Source organism: Rutidosis leptorrhynchoides, chromosome 10 (genome assembly GCF_046630445.1).
Source record: "Rutidosis leptorrhynchoides isolate AG116_Rl617_1_P2 chromosome 10, CSIRO_AGI_Rlap_v1, whole genome shotgun sequence".
Taxonomy (NCBI): Eukaryota; Viridiplantae; Streptophyta; class Magnoliopsida; order Asterales; family Asteraceae; genus Rutidosis; species Rutidosis leptorrhynchoides.
Genome location: NC_092342.1, coordinates 81,581,636 through 81,606,576, shown reverse-complemented (window position 1 = coordinate 81,606,576; position 24,941 = coordinate 81,581,636). Strand labels below are relative to the sequence as shown.

Below are 24,941 nucleotides of genomic sequence, written 5' to 3'. Positions count from 1 at the left end.
CTAGCAAACTTGAAAGTATTCTTGATTTTATGAAACTAGAACTTATAGAATTTATGAAGAACACTTAGAACTTGAAGATAGAACTTGAGAGAGAGATCAATTAGATGAAGAAAATTGAAGAATGAAAGTGTTTATAGGTGTTTTTGGTCATTGGTATATGGATTAGATATAAAGGATATGTAATTTTGTTTCCATGTAAATAAGTCATGAATGATTACTAATATTTTTGTAATTTTATGAGATATTTCATGCTAGTTGCCAAATGATGGTTCCCACATGTGTTAGGTGACTCACATGGGCTGCTAAGAGCTGATCATTGGAGTGTATATTGAAATGTCCCGTTCTTATTGATTAAAAACGTTCCATATTAATTGATTTCGTTGCGAGGTTTTGACCTCTATATGAGACGTTTTTCAAAGACTGCATTCATTTTAAAACAAACCATAACCTTTATTTCATCAATAAAGGTTTAAAAAGCTTTACGTAGATTATCAAATAATGATAATCTAAAATATCCTGTTTACACACGACCATTACATAATGGTTTACAATACATATATGTTACAACAAAATAAGTTTCTTGAATGCAGTTTTTACACAATATCATACAAGCATGGACTCCAAATCTCGTCCTTATTTAAGTATGCGACAGCGGAAGCTCTTAATAATCACCTGAGAATAAACATGCTTAAAATGTCAACAAAAATGTTGGTGAGTTATAGGTTTAACCTATATATATATCAAATCATAATAATAGACCACAAGATTTCATATTTCAATACACATCCCATACATAGAGATAAAAATCATTCATATGGTGAACACCTGGTAACCGACATTAACAAGATGCATATATAAGAATATCCCCATCATTCCGGGACACCCTTCGGATATGATATAAATTACGAAGTACTAAAGCATCCGGTACTTTGGATGGGGTTTGTTAGGCCCAATAGATCTATCTTTAGGATTCGCGTCAATTAGGGTGTCTGTTCCCTAATTCTTAGATTACCAGACTTAATAAAAAGGGGCATATTCGATTTCGATAATTCAACCATAGAATGTAGTTTCACGTACTTGTGTCTATTTTGTAAATCATTTATAAAACCTGCATGTATTCTCATCCCAAAAATATTAGATTTTAAAAGTGGGACTATAACTCACTTTCACAGATTTTTACTTCGTCGGGAAGTAAGACTTGGCCACTGGTTGATTCACGAACCTATAACAATATATACATATATATCAAAGTATGTTCAAAATATATTTACAACACTTTTAATATATTTTGATGTTTTAAGTTTATTAAGTCAGCTGTCCTCGTTAGTAACCTACAACTAGTTGTCCACAGTTAGATGTACAGAAATAAATCGATAAATATTATCTTGAATCAATCCACGACCCAGTGTATACGTATCTCAGTATTGATCACAACTCAAACTATATATATTTTGGAATCAACCTCAACCCTGTATAGCTAACTCCAACATTCACATATAGAGTGTCTATGGTTGTTCCGAAATATATATAGATGTGTCGACATGATAGGTCGAAATATTGTATACGTGTCTATGGTATCTCAAGATTACATAATATACAATACAAGTTGATTAAGTTATGGTTGGAATAGATTTGTTACCAATTTTCACGTAGCTAAAATGAGAAAAATTATCCAATCTTGTTTTACCCATAACTTCTTCATTTTAAATCCGTTTTGAGTGAATCAAATTGCTATGGTTTCATATTGAACTCTATTTTATGAATCTAAACATAAAAAGTATAGGTTTATAGTCGGAAAAATAAGTTACAAGTCATTTTTGTAAAGGTAGTCATTTCAGTCGAAAGAACGACGTCTAGATGACCATTTTAGAAAATATACTTCCACTTTGAGTTTAACCATAATTTTTGGATATAGTTTCATGTTCATGATAAAAATCATTTTCTCAGAATAACAACTTTTAAATCAAAGTTTATCATAGTTTTTAATTAACTAACCCAAAACAGCCCGCGATGTTACTACGACGGCGTAAATCCGGTTTTACGGTGTTTTTTGTGTTTCCAGGTTTTAAATCATTAAGTTAGCATATCATATAGATATAGAACATGTGTTTAGTTGATTTTAAAAGTCAAGTTAGAAGGATTAACTTTTGTTTGCGAACAAGTTTAGAATTAACTAAACTATGTTCTAGTGATTACAAGTTTAAACCTTCGAATAAGATAGCTTTATATGTATGAATCGAATGATGTTATGAACATCATTACTACCTTAAGTTCCTTGGATAAACCTACTGGAAAATAGAAAAATGGATCTAGCTTCAACAGATCCTTGGATGGCTCGAAGTTCTTGAAGCAGAATCATGACACGAAAATAAGTTCAAGTAAGATCATCACTTGAAATAAGATTGTTATAGTTATAGAAATTGAACCAAAGTTTTAATATGATTATTACCTTGTATTAGAATGATAACCTACTGTAAGAAACAAAGATTTCGTGAGGTTGGATGATCACCTTACAAGATTGGAAGTGAGCTAGCAAACTTGAAAGTATTCTTGATTTTATGTAACTAGAACTTGTAGAATTTATGAAGAACACTTAGAACTTGAAGATAGAACTTGAGAGAGATCAATTATATGAAGAAAATTGAAGAATGAAAGTGTTTGTAGGTGTTTTTGGTCGTTGGTGTATGGATTAGATATAAAGGATATGTAATTTTGTTTTCATGTAAATAAGTCATGAATGATTACTCATATTTTTGTAATTTTATGAGATATTTCATGCTATTTGCCAAATGATGGTTCCCACATGTGTTAGGTGACTCACATGGGCTTCTAAGAGCTGATCATTGGAGTGTATATACCAATAGTACATACATCTAAAAGCTGTGTATTGTACGAGTACGAATACGGGTGCATACGAGTAGAATTGTTGATGAAACTGAACGAGGATGTAATTGTAAGCATTTTTGTTAAGTAGAAGTATTTTGATAAGTGTATTGAAGTCTTTCAAAAGTGTATAAATACATATTAAAACAATACATGTATATACATTTTAACTGAGTCGTTAAGTCATCGTTAGTCGTTACATGTAAGTGTTGTTTTGAAACCTTTAGGTTAACGATCTTGTTAAATGTTGTTAACCCAATGTTTATAATATCAAATGAGATTTTAAATTATTATATTATCATGATATTATCATGTATGAATATCTCTTAATATGATATATATACATTAAATGTCTTTACAACGATAATCGTTACATATATGTCTCGTTTAAAAATCATTAAGTTAGTAGTCTTGTTTTTACATATGTAGTTCATTGTTAATATACTTAATGATATGTTTACTTATCATAGTATCATGTTAACTATATATATATCCATATATATGTCATCATATAGTTTTTACAAGTTTTAACGTTCGTGAATCACCGGTCAACTTGGGTGGTCAATTGCCTATATGAAACATATTTCAATTAATCAAGTCTTAACAAGTTTGATTGCTTAACATGTTGGAAACATTTAATCATGTAAATATCAATCTCAATTAATATATATAAACATGGAAAAGTTCGGGTCACTACATATATACCAATAGTACATACATTTAGAAGCTGTGTATTGTACGAGTACGAATACTGGTGCATACGAGTAGAATTGTTGATGAAACTGAACGAGGATGTAATTGTAAGTATTTTTGTTAAGTAGAAGTATTTTTATAAGTGTCTTGAAGTCTTTCAAAAGTGTATGAATACATATTAAAACACTACATGTATATACATTTTAACTGAGTCGTTAAGTCATCGTTAGTCGTTACATGTAAATGTTGATTTGAAACCTTTAAGTTAACGATCTTGTTAAATATTGTTAACCCAATGTTTATTATATCTAATGAGATGTTAAATTATTATATTATCATGATATTATGATATATTAATATATCTTAATATGATATATATACATTTAAATGTCGTTACAACGATAATCGTTACATATATGTCTCGTTTCAAAATCCTTAAGTTAGTAATCTTGTTTTTACATATGTAGTTCATTGTTAATATACATAATGACATGTTTACTTATCATAATATTATGTTAATTATATATATAATCATATATATGTCATCATATAGTTTTTACAAGTTTTAACGTTCGTGAATCACCGGTCAACTTGGGTGGTCAATTGTCTATATGAAACCTATTTCAATTAATCAAGTCTTAACAAGTTTAATTACTTAACATGTTGGAAACACTTAATCATGTAAATAACAATTTAATTTAATATATATAAACATGGAAAAGTTCGGGTCACTACAGCTATGAATTTGTCACTTTATAACATGATTTAATCGAAAATTGCATGATAATAATCACTCCATATGTGTTAAGGTTAATTAAAGGTCCTACATTTACTTGATTCATTATTGTTTTGCTCTCATATCCTGCTTAATCTGCTTAAAAATCATTCAATTTGCTTAAGTTTTCTCCTAGATCAGATGCTCGAAAACCCCTTCTGGGTTTGATTCTGCTCGAAAACCTCTCAGGGTTTCATCACAACAGTGAAACCCTAAGGTTCTTGCTCGAAAAACCTGTTCATTTTCCCACGTGTCGAGTCAGTTTTGGCTCCAAATCTTGGACCCTTAGTTAATACCCACCGAATTGCTATTACCAGATAGATTTTATAAGTGAGAAGGACATGTCCTTGACATAATTCCTTGATTTATGTCGAAAAGGACAAAGGACTTGTCCTTTTGTGCATAAGCTTGTACTATTGTGTAAGAATTCACGTGCATAGGTGTTCTCTCACCTATAAGTCAAACTCTTTGAACTGAACAAACTGATTAGAGTGTTTTCTGTCAAAACTGCTTGAAAACAGTAAGGATAGTGAGACTTTTGCTCGAAAACAGTGTGTAATTTGATCCTTTGCTCGAAAATTGTGTCCTAAAATCAAAAGAGTGTCTGAAAACAGTTGTCTTTACTGCTCGAAAACCTTGCACGAAAAACTCTTTACTGCTCGAAATTCTTAGATTTTGTGTCATTGTGCTCGAAAACTTAGCTGTCAGAAAACCTGGTTTTGCTCGAAAACCACCCTGTCGAGAAGGCTTGGTTTTTGTTTGAAACCCTAGTTGTCTGCTCGAAAAACTTAAGTGCTCTAGAACTAGGATAGTGCTCGAATACCTTAGGTGCTCGAATTCCTTTGCTTTGTCTGCTCGAAAAATAGGCTAGTGCTCAGTTATCTTGTCTGCTCGAACTAGGTGCTTGCTCTCATATCTGCTCGAAAAATTTCCCTTCATAACTATATTGTTGCTGCTCGAAAACACAATCTGATTCGAAATTTGGCTTTGCTCAAAAACCACTCTGCTCTTAAAAGTGGTTTTACACCAAAACCCTAATTTCAGTATCCAATCTTCTTGATTCCCCACTCTCAAGACTTCTACTTAACAATCTCTTGTTAAACCTCCTCTCTTTTGCACCACTCAGTTTACACTCTTAGTTAAGATGGCTACTGCAAACCGTGATGCTTTGGTCATGGGCTCGGATACTCGTCCTCCCATGCTGTTCGAGGGATTGTTTGACGAATGGAAAAGAAGATTTGACAACTTCATCGATGGAAAGGGAGAACAAACCAAATACCTCTGGGAGTCATTTCTCAATGGACCTAAGATCTCACTTCATCCTGACACCGGCGTGGTTCTAAAACCCTATGAACTCCAGGGTGAAGAAGCCAAGAGAGCTCAAGCCGATATTGATTCCAGGTCCATTATCATGCAAGCTCTTCCTCATGACATGTACAAATTCGTCAGCTCTCTAAAATATGGAAAAGAACTTCTAAATGAAATCACTCGTCAACAGGAAGGATACAGCCAATCCGACCAGACAAAACTTGACATAGCTCTCGCAATGTATGAGGATTACTTTCATAAACCTGACGAACCTCTAAAGGACTGCTACAGACGTTTCTGTGAAGTCATTAATGAGCTAAAAAAGGTTGGAGTGAAAAAGGAAAATTAAGAGTTGAACATGAAATTCCTGAAGAAACTGAATGCCACCTGGACACCATACGGAAACAATTTCCATGCATCCAAAAACACCAAGAAGTACAACATCCATGAAGTTGTAGGGAAACTAATGAATCATCAACCTGATGTTCTAGCCGCCCAAAACTCTAAATCCAACCTCGCTGAAACCAGTGATCCAATGGCTCTGTTTGTTAACAAAGGCTCCAACAAAACCCCTTCCAACCGCTCCAACTCACTCAAAGCAAAACAAACCATTTCCTCTGATGAGGATACATACTCTGGTGTTGATGAAGAACATCAAGATCTCGTCAAGGCTGCTGCAATGTTTAGCAAGCAACTGAACCTCAGGAGATCATCTGGAGGTTTTAGAAAAAACAACAACAATTGAACCTCATCCAGCTCTTCATACTACAAAAAACCCGAAACCTCAACCACTAAATACCGGGCTCCTGACAACAAGGACCCCGATAATGTTTGTTTCAACTGTGGTAAAACAGGTCACTTTGCACGAGAATGCAGACTACCCAAACGAAAGGATGCCGAGTACTACAAGAAAAAGATGTTACTCACCCAAGATTCCGAAAAAGGGAAGGTTCTCAAAGCTTCAGATGATGTCTGGCTAAACTGGTCAGACAGTGAACAGGAGCCCGAATGAGCTAATGTAGTAAAACTCACCAACATGAATCGTGCTCCTGACAATGTTTCTTCCGATGATGAGGATGAGGTACAACTTTACACTGACATAATTCATGAATATTATAATTCTGTAAATAGCAACTCTGAATGTGTTTCTGATGTATTGCATGCACCCTCTGAGAAACTTAATGACCCACCTGTCCAAATTATTGTGTCCATTAAAGATGAACCCACCTCTAATAATCATGATAGAATGCTCCCTGAATTGCCTGATATGTATGTTGACAAATTTGCTAAAATGAGTAAGGACCTTAGATCTCTTGCTAGTCAAGTTAGTGGACTACAAAATGAGAACCATAGGTTAAAAGCTGAATTGAAAATCAAAGTGTCAAACAATGCATACCTAACCCTTCAGAAGGATCTAGCTGAAAAAGTAACACAATTGAAGGATCTAGAATCTAGTGTGAGACCGTTATGGATAAAAAGGATAGACTTTAGGTTAAGAAATAAAGTTCTTAGTGAGAAAGTAGACAATGCCGAGAAACAAATTAAGAAACTCACTGCCTCTAAGAAAACTCTTCTAGATACCTTAGAAGAAAAGATAAGAGAACCCCTTTTCGACCTTGCTAAGAAAACCTCTGAATCTTCTAAACTTGCTGCACATAATCTAGAGCTTCAAACTCGCCTAGGTAAATGTGAAGATAAGCTTTACAGGACCGAACAGTCTAAGGTTGTTTTAGCAGGACATATCCCGAATCAAACCTTCGTGAATCGACCAAAGGACTCCTTCCGTGAGAACAAGGGACTAGGCTTTGAAAATCCTCTCACCTTGACCAATATGGCCAAAGCTGAGCCCTGTCTGTATGATAGTAGATACTTGATGATTGGCCTACCTGCACGACTCACATTTGCATCCAACAGTGAAGTTGAGGAAGCATTGGCTAAAAGATCAACCAAAATGAAACGAGAAATTGATCTAATCTATGATAAAATCAACGCTCTTTATTTGAAAAAGAAAAACTCATTTTCATATGAAAGTTTACCGGACTTGTTTAATGAGAGTGAAAGTTCGGAAGGTCAAACACGTGTTGTCTACTTACCAACCCTGGTCTTAGAAATATACATCATCAGTTTAGAAAAGAAACTTTTCGAAAACAAAATGAATTCTTTTGACAATGAACGAAAATTTCTGATGATCATAAAGGCCATGCAACACCAAATCTCACTCCATGTGTCCACAAATGATCAACTTGCTCATGATGTGCATGAACTTCAAAAACAGATTGCTAGTCAAGTGACTACTTTCTGTGAAATGATTTCAAAGTCCAAAACCTCTCAGGAACCGCCACCCTGCCACCTTGAAGAACCCTTAAATACCCTTACTGATTCTCTCAGGGAAGAAATCGTTGACTTAAAACTTGAACTAAAAGGCTATAGGAAACATGTTGCTCTTATTGAAAAAGACAACATTGATTTGCAAGTAAAAGTTTTAATGAATCATGATTTTGAAAAAGCCGAAAAGAATTTCGGTCCAACATTAACACAAGACCATTCACAACAAAAGGAATCAAAATCAACGCAAGAGAAATTTGTACCATGGGTACCCACTTATTCTCAACGTGTTCTTCCCCCACATCACCAAGGTGTTCCTTACACTACTATAGTGAACTCAAGGAAACCTGTCATTCCTTCGGTCACCATCCTAAAAAATCCTAATCGTGGCTCTCGCTTAGAGATGATTGTCACTAAAAGGGGTGCTGATCCCAAACCACCACATTCCACAACTTTGATGAGAAAGCCAAACAACCCTGTTCGAAGAATAATCTAAGAACATGGTGTGTATGACTACTCAGCAAGAAACGTCCATAACCACCCTACATTGCCTATTCCAGACAGGAAGGGTGGTTTACGCAGCCCTCATGTCTACCGAAATATCAACCACTCTAACTCCATCCAGAGCAACAGTGGTAGACCATTGAAACACAACCCCGAATCCATCAGACATACGCAATGACCAAATCTCAACTATGTTGCAAAGCGGATATCTGATGGATTAGCTAAGAGTCAAAAGCAAAACTGTCACAAAAGAGCACAAAGGGCTAGACAGTCATTACTTAAAAACATGAATCATTTTCAAACTGAGTCTAAATTTGGTGTTTTAAATTTCATAGGACCTAAACCAAACAAAACATTTTGAAAGCATGGAAACCCAAGACTGAAACAGTCCAAGCATCCTCAAGTCTTGCTTCTCAGTCAGGGTCATTAAATTGTAATAGATGTAAAAGACGTCTGTATTTTGGTCACTAAAACCATGATTCGTGTGTTGTAATGAATGTTCAGACCTTGTTGAATGTTTCATCTGATGACCTAATGCTCTAAATTCTCTGAATGTGTCTGCTTACATGGAACCCGAGATAACTGGGGTCCCTAAAACATGTGCTTAACTCTATTTTGCAGGTTATCCCAGCATGTGTTTGGTATCTGGATTCTAGTTGTTCCAGACACATGAATGGTGATAAATCCATGTTGACAAACTATGTCAACAAGTTCATAGGTACAGTTCGCTTTGGAAATGATGAAATTGCAACCATCGAAGGGTATGGAGATTATGTGTTCAACGGTGTAACCATCAAGCGCGTATCCTATGTTTGAGGCCTTGGATGTTGTCTCTTCAGTGTTAGTCAATTCTGTGACAGTGATCTTCGCGTGATCTTTGAAAGGTCCATGTGCTGTGTCCAAACCATGGAGGGAGACAATTTACTCGAAGGGAAACATAAATCCACTCTTTATTCTCTTGCCATGAAAAATATGTCTTCAAATTTACAACCACTCTGCCTGGTTTCCAAAGCTTCCTCTGAAACCTCATTGTTGCGGCATCATCGAATGTCACACCTTCACTCTCAGAACCTCAACAAACTAGTTTCCAATAATCTTGTTGATGGTGTTCCACTCATCTCATTTGATTCCACACATGTTTGCCCTTCCTGTGCTATGGGAAAGATTCATAAATCCTCCCACAAATAAAAAACCGAATTCAACACAACCAGTCCATTACATATGCTACATATGGATCTTTGTGGACCAATGTGTGTTTCCAATCTAGGCGGCCGAAAATACATTCTGGTGATAGTTGATGACTATTCTCGTTACACCTGGGTCAGATTTCTGAAAAGCAAGTCTGAAACTCCCAAAATAATCATTGAATTCCTAAAAAGAATCCAACTCTCCACCAATAAACTGGTTCAAATCCTCAGAACTAATAACGGCTTGGAATTTCAAAACTCGGTTCTTAATTCATATCTTGACCAGGCCGGTATCACCCATCAAACCTCTGCCACCCGCACTCCACAACAAAATGGCGTTGTTGAAAGACGAAATTGTACTCTTGTTGAAGCCGCAAGAACAATGCTTGTTTATTCCAAATTACCTCTGTCTCTCTGGGCAGAAGCTGTCAACACTGCTTGTTTTACTCAAAATCGGTCCATCATTAACCGACGGTTTGACAAAACTCCATATGAACTTCTTTTAAATCGTCGACCAAATGTGAAGTACTTTCATATCTTCGGATGTGTCTGCTATGTCCTAAACGATGAAGATAGCCTTGGAAAGTTTGTTGTTTGCGGTGATGAAGTAATTTTTATTGGCTACTCTCAGGATCGTGTGGCATATCGTGTATATAATCGTCGAACTCGAATCATTAAATAAAGCACCAATGTTAAGTTTGACGAGATGTCTGGAATGGTACTTGGATACAATGGCTCTCGCCCTGGTCTCAATTCTGATTCTCACTTCCGACATGTTCCACTAGCCACCTCTGATGATCTGGATGTGTTGTTTGAACCCATCACCCCTCCAATGTCGTCAAACCCCACGGTACCCTCTGAACCTACTCCCCCAAATCAATCACAGTTGATTCCTCTAATCCTGCGGTCGTGGGCGAATCACCATCCGATGAAAGCAATTCATCCGATTTTCTTCTTTTGGATGATCTTGACACTGGAGTGTCTTCCTCAAACAACGCTCCCATTGCCAACTCTCATCCTCCAGCTATTGAATCGCCTCCTCTCAATTCTAGTAAAGATTCTCCTTCAAATGAAACAGATACTAGAATCTTAGACGCTACAACTCCTCCCGTACTTCCCACTGATCAAAATGCAGATACCCTTATTCCACTGTGGGAAGAAAATGCCACCTACCCTACTAACAACATTGAACCTACTGGATCCTCATCCTCTTCGTATATCAACACCTCTCTTGATGATGGATCTACTTCACCTCTTCCACATACCACGAAATGGACTGTGGATCATCCAATTCATCAAATCATTGGCGATCCAGATGCTCCTATCCGCACTCGTAAGGCTTCCAACAATGAATGTCTCTTCGCTGCCTTTCTGAGCACGATCGAACCTAAAACTACTTATGAGGCCCTCCAAGATCCCGACTGGTCAATTGCCATGCAAGAAGAAATTCATCAATTTGATCGGCTTGAAGTATGGGAACCTGTTCCTCGTTCATCTGGAAAAACCATCATTGATACCAAGTGGATCTTCAAAAATAAGAAGGATCCTCACGGCATCATCATTCGTACGTCTTGTAGCAAAAGGATACAGACAACAAGAAAGAATTGACTACGACGAAACATTTGCTCTTGTAGCTCGATTAGAAGCCATCCGTCTATTTCTATCATATGCTGCTCACAAGTGATTTACCGTGTATCAAATGGACGTAAAAACTGCCTTTCTGAATGACATTCTTCAAGAAGAGGTCTATGTCAGTCAACCTGAAGGTTTTGTAGACTCCAAATTCCCCAATCATGTGTATCTCCTTTCCAAGGCTCTTTACGGTCTAAAACAAGCACCCGGGGCATGGTATGAAACCCTGACCGCATTTCTTCTCAAGAACGGTTTCTCACGTGGAACCATAGACACGACTCTATTCATCAGAAAATAGAAAGAGCAGATCTTGTTAATTCAAGTCTATGTTGATGACATCATCTTCGGCTCCACTTCCCCCGCTCTCTGTTATGAGTTTTCTGAACTCATGAAAAACAAGTTCGAAATGAGCATGCTCGAAGAACTCCATTTCTTTCTAGGATTAGAAGTTAAACAACTTCTGAATGGGATTTTCATCGGTCAATCAAAATACATTTCTGATATGTTCAAAAAGTTTAACTTTCCTTAGATGAAAATCAGCCCTACTCCAATGTCAATCAACATTTCATTACATGCTGATCTGGATGGTCAACCTTTCGATCAAACACTCTATAGGAGCCTAATTGGCTCATTGATGTATCTCACTGCTAGTAGACCTGACATCATGTTTGATGTATGTCTTTGTGCCCGATTTCAAGCCAACCCTAGGTACTCTCACTACAAGGCCATAATGAGAATATTTAGCTATCTCAAAGGCACGCCTAATCTCGGACTCTGGTATCCCTTCAGGACTGGATTCAACCTTACGGCATTCAAGGATGCTGATCATGGTGGTGACCAAGCAAACCAGAAAAGCACCTGTGGTGGTCTCCAATTCCTAGGTCGCAAATTAGTCAGCTGGTCCTCCCGCAAGTAAAACTGCATCTCTCTTTCCACAGTTGAGTCTGAGTACATTGCAGGTGCAAGCTGTTGCTCCCAAGTGCTGTGGATGCAGTCCCAACTACTTGACTATGGATTCAAATTCCACAAAATCTCGATCTACTGCGACTCTCAGAGTGCCGTTGCTATCACTAGCAATCCGGTTCACCACTCTCGAACCAAACACATTGACATTCGCTATCATTTTATTAAGAATCATGTTGAGAAAGGCAATGTCGAATTGTACTTTGTACCCACCAAAAGTCAACTAGCTGACTTACTGACCAAGGACCTAGATGAACTCACATTTAAAAATCTGGTTGGTAAAATTGGCATGGTTGATTTCCTTTCCATTTAGGATCCTGGTAAGTGCCTAGGGGGAGTGATGCACTTGCCTAAGGGGAGTCTTGTGTTTTTTAAAATCTGATGCATCACATTTTGAGGGGGAGATGAGAACAATGGCTCTCACATAAATTACAGTGTGAGACCCGGTGTCTATATGATTTTCAAAATCTAAACTGATTTTTACACAAATAACAGTGTAAAACTCGCATTTTCAAACATAACTCTCCTTAATCCTGCAACTATCTAGGGGGGTTAAAATCCAAATGTCAGTAATGACGGAGGATGTGTCCCAGTGACTACCTCGGGAGGATGTGTGTGATGACCCGAAAATTTTTGACCAAATTTAAACTTAATCTTTAATGTTTCCGACACGATAAGCAAAGTCTGTAAAGTTGAATCTCAAAATTTTTGAACTATTCAATTACATTTCGATTATTCTCAACGATTTGTGAACAATTATATGTAAATAGATACATATATATACCATAACTTGAAAACGTAATAAAGTGTTGAGTATATGATACTGTGCATTAAACTTATTGGTTTGATTATCTGATTGATATATTTAGATACAGAGTTAAAAGATTATGCCAAGCGATTGAATTAAAAGATAACTATTGAGTCCCTTAAGGATTATGATATTATTACGGGTCTCTGTTGTAAGGTCCATGTTGATTTGAGAAATCATTCATTCTTAACGGTATTCGGAATAAATGGTAAAGTGTTTATTTAAATAAAGTAATTTGGACACATACAATAATAAGGAATATCAACTGTTGAAATTAGATATATGAATAACTTGCAATATGTATTTTAAAACGTGTTTATTAATATTGAAAATATATATTTAACAATACGATAAAATATAATATTAACTTGGTCATAAAAATGAATTGTTATTATATATATATTAACAAATAGCGAGATGATGATTTATAGAAGTAAATGATCAAAATACTCGAAAGTTTAAGATATACTTTGAGTGGTATAGTTTAGGGATAATTTAAGGATATATTTTGACAAAGGTACGTGACACGAAATGTAAAATACAAGTTTTCTCAGCGTACGAAAGGACATTTGAAAAACCGAAACTGGGACATAAGTCGAGTGATGACGTACGACTTATCGGAACAAAAATTACAAGTCAACTATATATGTGAATTTAATATAATATATAATTAATTATATAAATTAAATATATTATATATATTATATAAAATTATGTCGACAAACAAAAAGTTAAAAGTTTGTGAGCTGGATCAGAGGGCCATGCGATCGCATGGCCTTGAAGCACAAATCCCATGCGATCGCATGAGGTACTTTTTCAGAAAAGGTTCTATAAATTGCGCGATTTGTGGCTCAGCTGAATCTATCTCTCTTTCTCTAGTATTATTACTCCGTAATATTTATTTAATTTATTTTATTATTATTATTATTATTATTATTTATATAATTAAGATTAATATTATTATTAATCTTATTATTATTAGTATTATTAATTATGTATTATACATAAAATACTACGACGAGGTCATGAGTGGGTTATTTTCAAAATGGTTTTCAAGCGGGATAGAGCTAAGGAAATTATGGGTTATTGCCAAGGAGGTTATGGGTAATGTTCGGGGGTATATTTGTGAATCAAACCTAGTGTTTATCATCTCCATTATGTCTACGTACTTTCCTACAATATTGAATCTCAATACTGATACGTAAGCACTCATATCTTATCTTTTATATATTAATTATGTATCCATGTCTAGTGCTCGAGTATATATATTTATATACGCTTGTATGCTAAATTTTGTCGTTAAACAGTTTATAATAAAGCACTAATTAAATACATATATTACTGGTAAAAGGTATATGATATACATGTTTTTGGAAAGCTGGCGAAAAATCAATAACTTTTCATTTAGATATCGAATAGTTTCGATGAACAGATTAAAAGATATGATCAACTGAATTATGATTGACGTTAATTGAAATTGCTTTTGAATCTGCAATTAAGATTTAAACAACTTGTTTACGAGATTGATAAAGTGAACTTTTAAATATTACCAACCTGCAATTAAGATTTAAACAACTTGTTTACGAGATTGATAAAGTGAACTTTTAAATATTACCAACCGAGTAAATGAATCCTTATATAAGGCACGTCTCGTTTTGTTGAACTATTGTCAAAATTGACTTTTTGAAACGACTTTGGATAACTATTATATGTTGATCTCGAGCATTAGGATTGTGATACACTATGACTTGAGCTAGCTTGATAGACATTTATTGACCAACATATATTCTCTAGGTTGAGATCTACGATTAATTGGTAATCCGAGTTTCGGTCACATTTTGGTGAACAACTTTATATGCTGCTAAGGTGAGTTTCATTGCTCCCTTTTTAATTGCTTTTGCAATATATTTTTGGGCTGAGAATACATGCACTTTATTTTAAAACGCAATGGATACAAGTACATACTAAATTCTACACTGAGTTTGAACCGAAAATCCCTTAGCTTTGGTAATTGTTAACTGCCAGTTATAAGAACTGGTGGGCGCGAGTAGAAGTATATGGATCCATAGGGCTTGACATCCCCGTCTGTTCCAGGTATAGACACCCTAGCCTGAACTATAAAATAGACGTATGCTATTTGAGTGTATCGTACATGTTGGTTGCATGTTAAACACAGGGGTACTTATTAGATAGACGTTAAAGCTTAGTTACCAGGGTGCTTAATCTTATAGAATATTTTGATAAACGTTTCTGGATGAAACAACTGAAATCTTGTGATCCACTTTTATATACAGATTATGCAAAACACTAAAACTATGAACTCACCAACCTTTGTGTTGACACTTGTTAGCATGTTTATTCTCAGGTTTCCTAGAAGTCTTCCGCTATTTTCTTATATGTTAGTCAAGCTATGTGCATGGAGTCGTACATGGCATATTTTTCAAGGAAACGTTGCATTCACCAAATCATCATCAAGTATCTTATTTTGACTGCATTGTCAACGGAAGTACTATTGTAAACTATTATTTACGGTGATTGTCTATATGTAGAAATCATCAAATGTCGAAAACCTTTGATTTAAATATTCATTTATGGTGTGCCTTTTCAAAAGAATGCAATGTTTACAAAACATATCATATAGAGGTCAAATACCTCGCAATGAAATCGATGAATGACGTGTTTGTCCATATGGATTTGGAGCGATCGTCACAGTTGGTATCAGAGCGTTGGTCCTAGTGAACCAGGTCTTGCATGAGTGTGTCTAACTGATAGTTGTTAGGATGCATTAGTAAGTCTGGACTTCGACCGTGTCTGCATGTTAAAAGTTTTGCTTATCATTTCTTGTCGGAAATTACCTGCTTATCATTCATAGTCTAGACACATTTTACTGCATTGATTGCATGAATAGTGTATAGACAAAATTCATATCTTAGCGTATCTGTTACTGTAAACTTTTCCTGACATCTTCCGAAAATTTCTCCGTGATTTATGGAATTTGGTATTATATATACATATGTAAATTATGTATTGAAGAATACCAAACTAAATTCTATAATCTAATTCATATCAAAAATCATCTCCCTAATTATACAAGACGGATCCCGTATCTAGTTCAAATTCCTTAAACTCTGACAGCTATTCCGATATGGATATTCACCTGAATTCCGAAGACAGTGTAACTGGAATGGATCAACCAATTAGCCATCATCTATTCTGGATGAATTGGGGATGGGTTCGTAGCTTACTTAATTATTGGAGACAAGAAGAAGGCGATCCCTTCCATCCACCACATTGCCCTCTTGGCGAAGAACCTGAAGCACTTACCGGTGAACCTATTCGAGACACCATTTTCTCTCTCATTTCCAGAGTATCTCGTCATGACCATATACTATCTTAAATTCTGGATCTTATTTATGCGCACGTCCGAACCGCCAATCATCCCGGTGTAGTAGAAGAAGTCAACGAGCTTCGCACTCGGGTAGTGGCTTTGGAGAATATGGTGCAAAGGTTACAAGCACCAGCAGCATCACCGGCATCAACAGTACCACCGATAACAACACCAACAGTACCATTACCCCCACCAACAACATCCGCATCGCAAACCTCAACTTCACAATCTGTTCCACGAGCATCAACGTCATACGCACCGTAGTTACCAAGAAATACCAGCAACAATAACCGATGAAGTATTAACTCATTTTCCCTGAAGAAATTTTATGTATATTTAATATATGAATTTTGAAATCAAAATAAATCTTTTCGTACTAAGCCATTACGTGTGAATCTTAACTGGTAGGTACTACTCGGTTAGTTCATATTACTAATATGCTATGATGTACATCCTTCGTTAACGACTTAACCATCATTAACTGCAATCTCTATTTCAACTCAATGAATTTCATTTCATAATAAACCAGGAGTATTATTCAATTACATAATTAATTTTACATTTTCATTTTCGATGTATTCGAAACTTTCCAGAAAACATCATCTGTGCCTTGTAAGGTTCACAAAAATTCCACAAACACCAACATCCTTCACCGAAGAATATCAATAAGAATAAATAATGAAGTATTGATTTCATTAGTGAAAAACTCCGCAAAGATTATGTAATCTTTAATGTTTTAGAGATTAATCATTTTTAAGTCAAGCCAAAAATCAAATGAGCTTAATATGATATTAACTCATTAAATCTGTATTACATCTGAAGAAAATATACATACAGATATTTTCATAAAGACTGTAATGAAAATTCTTTGTACAAAGTATTAATTGTGAAATTTTTTTTAACGGGTAGGTAATACCCAGGAAATATTTAAGTTTGCAATTAATATGTTACACTGTACATTCTTCAACTTTGATTCAAAAATTATTAACAATACTCACAACGATATACAATCATTTTCATAAAAATTCAATTACATATTCTGATATTGACGGATCAGAATCCAAGTCATAACTCTGAACCGGTGACATCATTCTTAGATCTCTACATCTTTCAAAGCTATACTTTGACTTCAAAACTGTGAAAGATCCTTTAGCGTTGTTTTTACCGAAAATAACCTTGCAATCCCTTTTCAAAGTATCCAGTTTTATCACACTTCCAACCAGTCAACTTCAACTTTTCAGATTAAGCCTTAATGTAACCTTGATATATACGTTTTGTTACTGGGGAACCTTTTATGTCCCACCACATTAGCAGTAAATTTACCAACAACTTCATTGATCTTTGACCTTTCAAAAAATCATAATACTCATTGAAACCCTATCATTTACTCATTTGCATCGTGTAACGAGAATTGCTATACGAATTATCAGGAATTAGAAATTAGTATTTTGAAATCTTGCAGCACGTCTACGCCAACAGTTATATGTGTACATATAACGTCTACCTCCTGGACTTACATACTTCGAATGTGAAGTTTCTGAAAAACACCCCAAACTACGAAACTAGTTCTCCGAAATTTGGAAAAAATATTGATGAAGCAGCAAAAATTGTAAACGACCTTAACAGTCAAAAGTTTGATGATAAAGAATAGTATGGTGGTAAAGCTGAGAAAAATAGAAGGTTTGGAACTGGAAAACGGATTGAGCAAAGTATGAATGAGGCTGTGGATAAATCACAAAGACTGAACCTGCCTTCAAAGAATCCAAATGATTCAGTGTCTGCTGAAATCCTTAGCGAATACCTTGCTTCCGAATCTAAACCCTTGCGGACAATATTCTTCATCATCCTCTGATATTAGAAATTCTAAGATATCATCGTATCTTTCATTATAAATATCCTCCATATTTCTGGAGATAATTCCATAATCATTCTTATCGAAAATCAATTTTCTCCTTTCGATATCTGTGTTACATCATAAAAGAAACTATTTTAGTTTCTAAAATCCGAAAAAATTCGAAAAAAATGGATGTTTTGAAGTAATGTTGGGAATTGAAGCATGAGTTAGTATAATATAATGACACTTGATCACGTAATTATATTACAGTAAGTCATGCTGAGTTTCTAAATGGAACGTGATGGTTCACAGACCATATTGTCATCATGTGCCATGTTACACGACTCTTATATTCTACCTCATCTCCAAACATATTAAGAACATATCTTCTTGATAGTTCTATTTTTCCAGATATTCTGGTAATTTGACAAATCAAGATCGTGTCATCACAATTTCCTTCTTAGAACATTAATTATGTTCATTCCGAAATTCATATCTACGAATTCTGGACTATTATCCGCTTGACTTAAAGTCAGGAAGAGAAAACAAAAGCTTGAAGCTTCAAAATATTAATGGAAGTATAAATCACAGTAAATTGGAGAGAGTATTAACTGTGGATGTCAATGATTATGGAAAGACAGAAGCAGAGACATCGAAATATAGGTAAAGATATAAAACCCAACAACCACCCAGAGATTATAAACCGTATATATCGATGAATATAGTAATATAAAGACAAGGGAGGACTAAAAACACTATAAAACCAAGAGTATAGTAGAAGTGAATTGATTCTTCTGGCGGCAGATGGAAAAGAAGAATGACAGATATGAAAGTTAGGAGTATATCAAGAATTAGAACTGGATGAAGCATTTCACAATATTTTGGAAGTATGAAATGAACAAGAAGATATAGGAGTGGTGAAAATAATGAAATGAAAGTGTTTAATTTATAGCAAAATATCAGACATAGCAATCGAGGCAGATTACGCATTTAATCAAAGAAAATCCTAATTTCCGCAAATTCTGAAGAATCAAATCTTATTTAGATAATAAAGATTTTCTATTCCTTAAATTCCGGAAATCAATCGTTACTACGTCAACAGTTAAGGCGAATCTCTATTCCTTCAATTCACTATTTTACGATAACTTCTCTCATATGCTTCGAGTAATTGGATTGTTTTATCCATATTATTCAACGGTAATAAAAATTCTATTTATCAACTCATATTCGTCATGAAAACATTTTTATTGTTAGCCATGACGACCTCACTCAAATTTCGGGACGAAATTTCTTTAAAGGGGAGGTACTGTGATGACCCGAAAATTTCTGACCAAATTTAAACTTAATCTTTAACGTTTCCGACACGATAAGCAAAGTCTGTAAAGTTGAATCTCAAAATTTTTGAACTATTCAATTACATTTCGATTGTTCTCAACGATTCGTGAACAATTATATGTAAATAGATACATATATATACCATAACTTGAAAACGTAACAAAGTGTTGAGTATATGATACTGTGCATTAAACTTATTGGTTCGATTATCTGATTGATATGTTTAGATACAGAGTTAAAAGATTATGCCAAACGATTGAATTAAAAGATAATTATTGAGTCCCTTAAAGATTATGATATTATTACGGGTCTCTGTTGTAAGGTCCACGTTGATTTGGGAAATCATTCATTCTTAACGGTATTCGGAATAAATGGTAAAGTGTTTATTTAAATAAAGTAATTTGGACACATACAATAATAAGGAATATTAACTGTTAAAATTAGATATATGAATAACTTGCGATATGTATTTTAAAACGTGTTTATTAATATTGAAAATATATATTTAACAATACGATAAAATATAATATTAACTTGGTCATAAAAATGAATTGTTATTATATATATATTAACAAATAGCGAGACGATGATTTATAGAAGTAAATGATCAAAATACTCGAAAGTTTAAGATATACTTTGAGTGGTATAGTTTAGGGATAATTTAAGGATATATTTTGACAAAGGTACGTGACACGAAATGTAAAATACAAGTTTTCTCAGCGTACGAAAGGACATTTGAAAAATTGGAACCGGGACATAAGTCGAGTGATGACGTACGACTTATCGGAACAAAAATTACAAGTCAACTATACATGTGAATTTAATATAATATATAATTAATTATATAAATTTAATATATTATATATATTATATAAAATTATGTCGACAAACAAAAAGTTAAAAGTTTGTGAGCTGGATCAGAGGGCCATGCGATCGCATGGCCTTGAAGCACAAATCCCATGCGATCGCATGGGGTACTTTTTCAGAAAAGGTTCTATAAATTGCGCGATTTGTGGCTCAGCTGAATCTATCTCTCTTTCTCTAGTATTATTACTCCGTAATATTTATTTAATTTATTTTATAATTATTATTATTATTATTATTATTATTATTATTATTATTATTTATATTATTAAGATTAATATTATTATTAATCTTATTATTATTAGTATTATTAATTATGTATTATACATAAAATACTACGACGAGGTCATGAGTGGGTTATTTTCAAAATGGTTTTCAAGCGGGATAGAGCTAAGAAAATTATGGGTTATTGCCAAGGAGGTTATGAGTAATGTTCGGGGGTATATTTGTGAATCAAACCTAGTGTTTATCATCTCCGTTACATCTACGTACTTTCCTACAATATTGAATCTCAATACTGATACGTAAGCACTCATATCTTATCTTTTATATATTAATTATGTATCCATGTCTAGTGCTCGAGTATATATATTTATATATGCTTGTATGCTAAATTTCGTCGTTAAACAGTTTATAATGAATCACTAATTAAATACATATATTACTGGTAAAAGGTATATGATTTACATGTTTTTGAAAGCTGACGAAAAATCAATAACTTTTCATTTAGATATCGAACAGTTTCGATGAACAGATTAAAAGATATGATCAACTGAATTATGATTGACGTTAATTGAAATTAATTTTGAATCTGCAATTAAGATTTAAACAACTTGTTTACGAGATTGATAAAGTGAACTTTTAAATATTACCAACCGAGTAAATGAATCCTTATATAAGGCACGTCTCGTTTTGTTGAACTATTGTCAAAATTGACTTTTTGAAACGACTTTGGATAACTATTATATGTCGATCTCGAGCATTAGGATTGTGATACACTATGACTTGACCTAGCTTAATAGACATTTATTGACCAACATATGTTCTCTAGGTTAAGATCTACGATTAATTGGTAATCCGAGTTTCGGTCACATTTTGGTGAACAACTTTATATGTTGCTAAGGTGAGTTTCATTGCTCCTTTTTTAATTGCTTTTGCAATATATTTTTAGGCTGAGAATACATGCACTTTATTTTAAAACGCAATGGATACAAGTACATACTAAATTCTACACTGAGTTTGAACCAAAAATCCCTTAGCTTTGGTAACTGTTAACTGCCAGTTATAAGAACTGGTGGGCGCGAGTAGTAGTATATGGATCCATAGGGCTTGACATCCCTGTCTGTTCCAGGTATAGAAACCCTAGCCTGAACTATAAAACAGACGTATGCTATTTGAGTGTATCGTACATGTTGGTTGCATGTTAAACACAGGGGTACTTATTAGATAGACGTTAAAGCTTAGTTACCAGGGTGCTCAATCTTATAGAATATTTTGATAAACGTTTCTGGATGAAACAACTGAAATCTTGTGATCCACTTTTATATACAGATTATGCGAAACACTAAAACTATGAACTCACCAACCTTTGTGTTGACACTTGTTAGCATGTTTATTCTCAGGTTTCCTAGAAGTCTTCCGCTGTTTGCTTATATGTTAGACAAGCCATGTGCATGGAGTCGTACATGGCATATTTTTCAAGGAAACGTTGCATTCACCAAATCATCACCATGTATCTTATTTTGACTGCATTGTCAACGGAAGTACTATTGTAAACTATTATTTACGATGATTGTCTATATGTAGAAATCATCAGATGTCGAAAACCTTTGATTTAAATATTCATTTATGGTGTGCCTTTTCAAAAGAATGCAATGTTTACAAAACGTATCATATAGAGGTCAAATACCTCGCAATGAAATCGATGAATGACGTGTTTGTCCATATGGATTTAGAGCGATCGTCACAATGTGTCTAAATGACTGCCTCAAAACCACAGTCAGCAATGACGGAGGATGTGTCCCTGTGACTTCCTCAAGAGGATGTGTCTAAATGACTGCCTCAAAATCACAGTTAACAAATGATGGAGGATGTGTCCTTGTGACTGCCTCAAGAAGATGTGTCTAAATGACTGCCTCATGGTTCCCGGTCCTAAAAGTTGTAAAAACCTTAGAAAATTAAAATTTTGAAAAATAATTAAAGTTTAAACTTTAACTTGATTATTTCACAGAGTTTCTTAAAATTTTTAAGGCTCTCATACTGAACCAAAATCCCTTTAAAATCCAAACCTGCTCGAAAAATTGAATGTTTTCGAGCAAGTTCAAAGTCTGAAGGTTTTCGAGCAATGGTGTCAGAAACTCAAACTTTTCGAGCTATGCAATTGTGTGTAAAGGTTCTAGAGCAAGGTTGACTGAAAAACAATTTTTTTTTTCGGACATCATGTGGCTATAAAAGGATAAAAGTTCACCTTTAACCCCATCACTTTCAAATCTTACTTTTAAATTCAAAGTCCCACTTGCTCTTAAGGAGAACCATAATCATCATCATTACTGTTCATCGTCCCCAACCCTTAACAAATTGGTATTTTTCTCTAAATTTGTGTGTCTGTGATTCAATCCGTTGTTTCATAGTAGCTTTATAGTCTCTGTAATCACTAAAATATGTAAAAATGCCATGATTTGTATGATTATTTGCTTAATCTCTGTTTTATGTGCACAAGGGTTTCGAACCCTAAAACTTTGAACCGATCGATTACACCTAAAATGCAAATCTGTTAGGTTAAAATGATTTAGGGTTCATGTTTGTGATGATTAGAACATGCTTACTTCCTTTAATCCATCGTTAGATGCTTCTGTCATCTCAATTTTGAAAAGGGGACAAATTTAGGGTTCTTGACTGAACTTAAGCATATCAGATGTTTAGTTTCAATTCATACTTTTAAACGAGTTAGGTTTAGTGTAGATTTCACTCATTAAAGCTTATCTTGGCCTGATTTGTTGATATCTCTGCTTAATTATCAATATGTGTTCAAACAGACAGAGTGCTCGAAAACTTCATGTTTTTGAGCGCTCGAAAACAGTCACTGCTCGAAAAAGTACTTGACTGAAAACCTTTAAGTGCTCGAAAAAGCTTTGCATGAAAATTCTTTTTGTGCTCGAAAACGTGCTTTGCCTGAAAACTTTCACTGCTCGAAAAAGTACTTGACTGAAATCCTTTAAGTGCTCGAAAAAACTTTTCATGAAAATTCTTTTTGTGCAAAGTGCTTTGCCTGAAAACTTTAACTACTCGAGAAAGTGTTGTCTGAAAACCTGCTGTGCTCGAAAAGGTGTGTTGACTGAAATTATGTGTTGTATGTAATGCTCGAAAAAATGTGTGCTCGAAAACCTTTATGCTCCAAAACTTTTCTTTGCTCAAAATACCAATTTGCTCGAAAAACTCTTCTATTCAAAAATTGCTAAGTGTTGGTGCTATTTTAAAATGAACTTTGACAATTTTTAAATTGAAACAATTAAATGTTTTTGACACAACCTTTTCAAACACACCATATGAACTGTGTTTTAACTAACCATGCTCATGATACAACAGCAATGTCGAACAATGCTTTTTTCGATGAAGATGTCCCCACCCCATGTGACTACTGGATTCCCATTTTACTAAACCACCCGATGCGCAACGTATTCATTGAGTTCGAGCATGCTTCTGAGCGGCAGCTTCTCTTGATGTGGGACACCATGACTTACCATCCATCTGTTGACGATACCCCTGACTTCATTTCTTTTCTAGCCACTCAAAACCCTATCGAAGAGTTTCTTTCACTCTAACTGACACGAGACGATTCTTAGGCATCCCTGCAAGAGCTGAATATGATGCATTTCCCTCCGAAAATGAGATGTTAGCAGCCGTACAACAACTTGGTTATGATGGAGAGGTTACAAAGATAAGAGCATTCAAAAAACAACGTATGGCACAATGATGGGTAGTGATGTATACATTTGTTAACTGATGTTTCAACCCGATGCAGACTGCATCCTACCACATCACCATTTTCCTGTTAAAGATCTTCTATGGAATTGTGTTCCTGCCAACTGCTGATTTTGGCCGAGTTATCTGGGATCGCATGATAGAAATACACTCAGCACCTCTCCTATCATATATTCAATTTCAGAGATTCTACGCAAACATTCTCTCAGGCATCATTGATGACAGCAACAGAACTCCAGAACCTATCCCTAGAGATCGGGTTGAACCACTTGTGGAGCAGGATTACATCTCATATATTCAAAAGAAAATAGGGTCCAAGAATGTACAAGCTCAATTCATACCTGCTCATTTACTAAATCTTGGACCAAGAGACGATCCAAGAATAATGAGCTACTTAAGAGAGATAGGATCTCCTATGGATCCCCTATAACCTGGGGAACCTGCCCAAGGAGCTGATAGGA

General features: G+C 34.8%; 1 protein-coding gene across 1 annotated transcript; it reads left to right on the top strand.

The window, feature by feature from the left end:
• The first annotated feature begins 9,718 nt into the window (after positions 1–9,718).
• On the top strand, positions 9,719–11,283 carry LOC139870409 (uncharacterized). The gene is made up of 2 exons (XM_071858220.1): positions 9,719–10,310; positions 10,562–11,283. The coding sequence occupies exons 1-2, from the start codon at positions 9,719–9,721 to the stop codon at positions 11,281–11,283; spliced, it is 1,314 nt and encodes a 437-aa protein (XP_071714321.1).
• Positions 11,284–24,941: the final 13,658 nt, after the last annotated feature.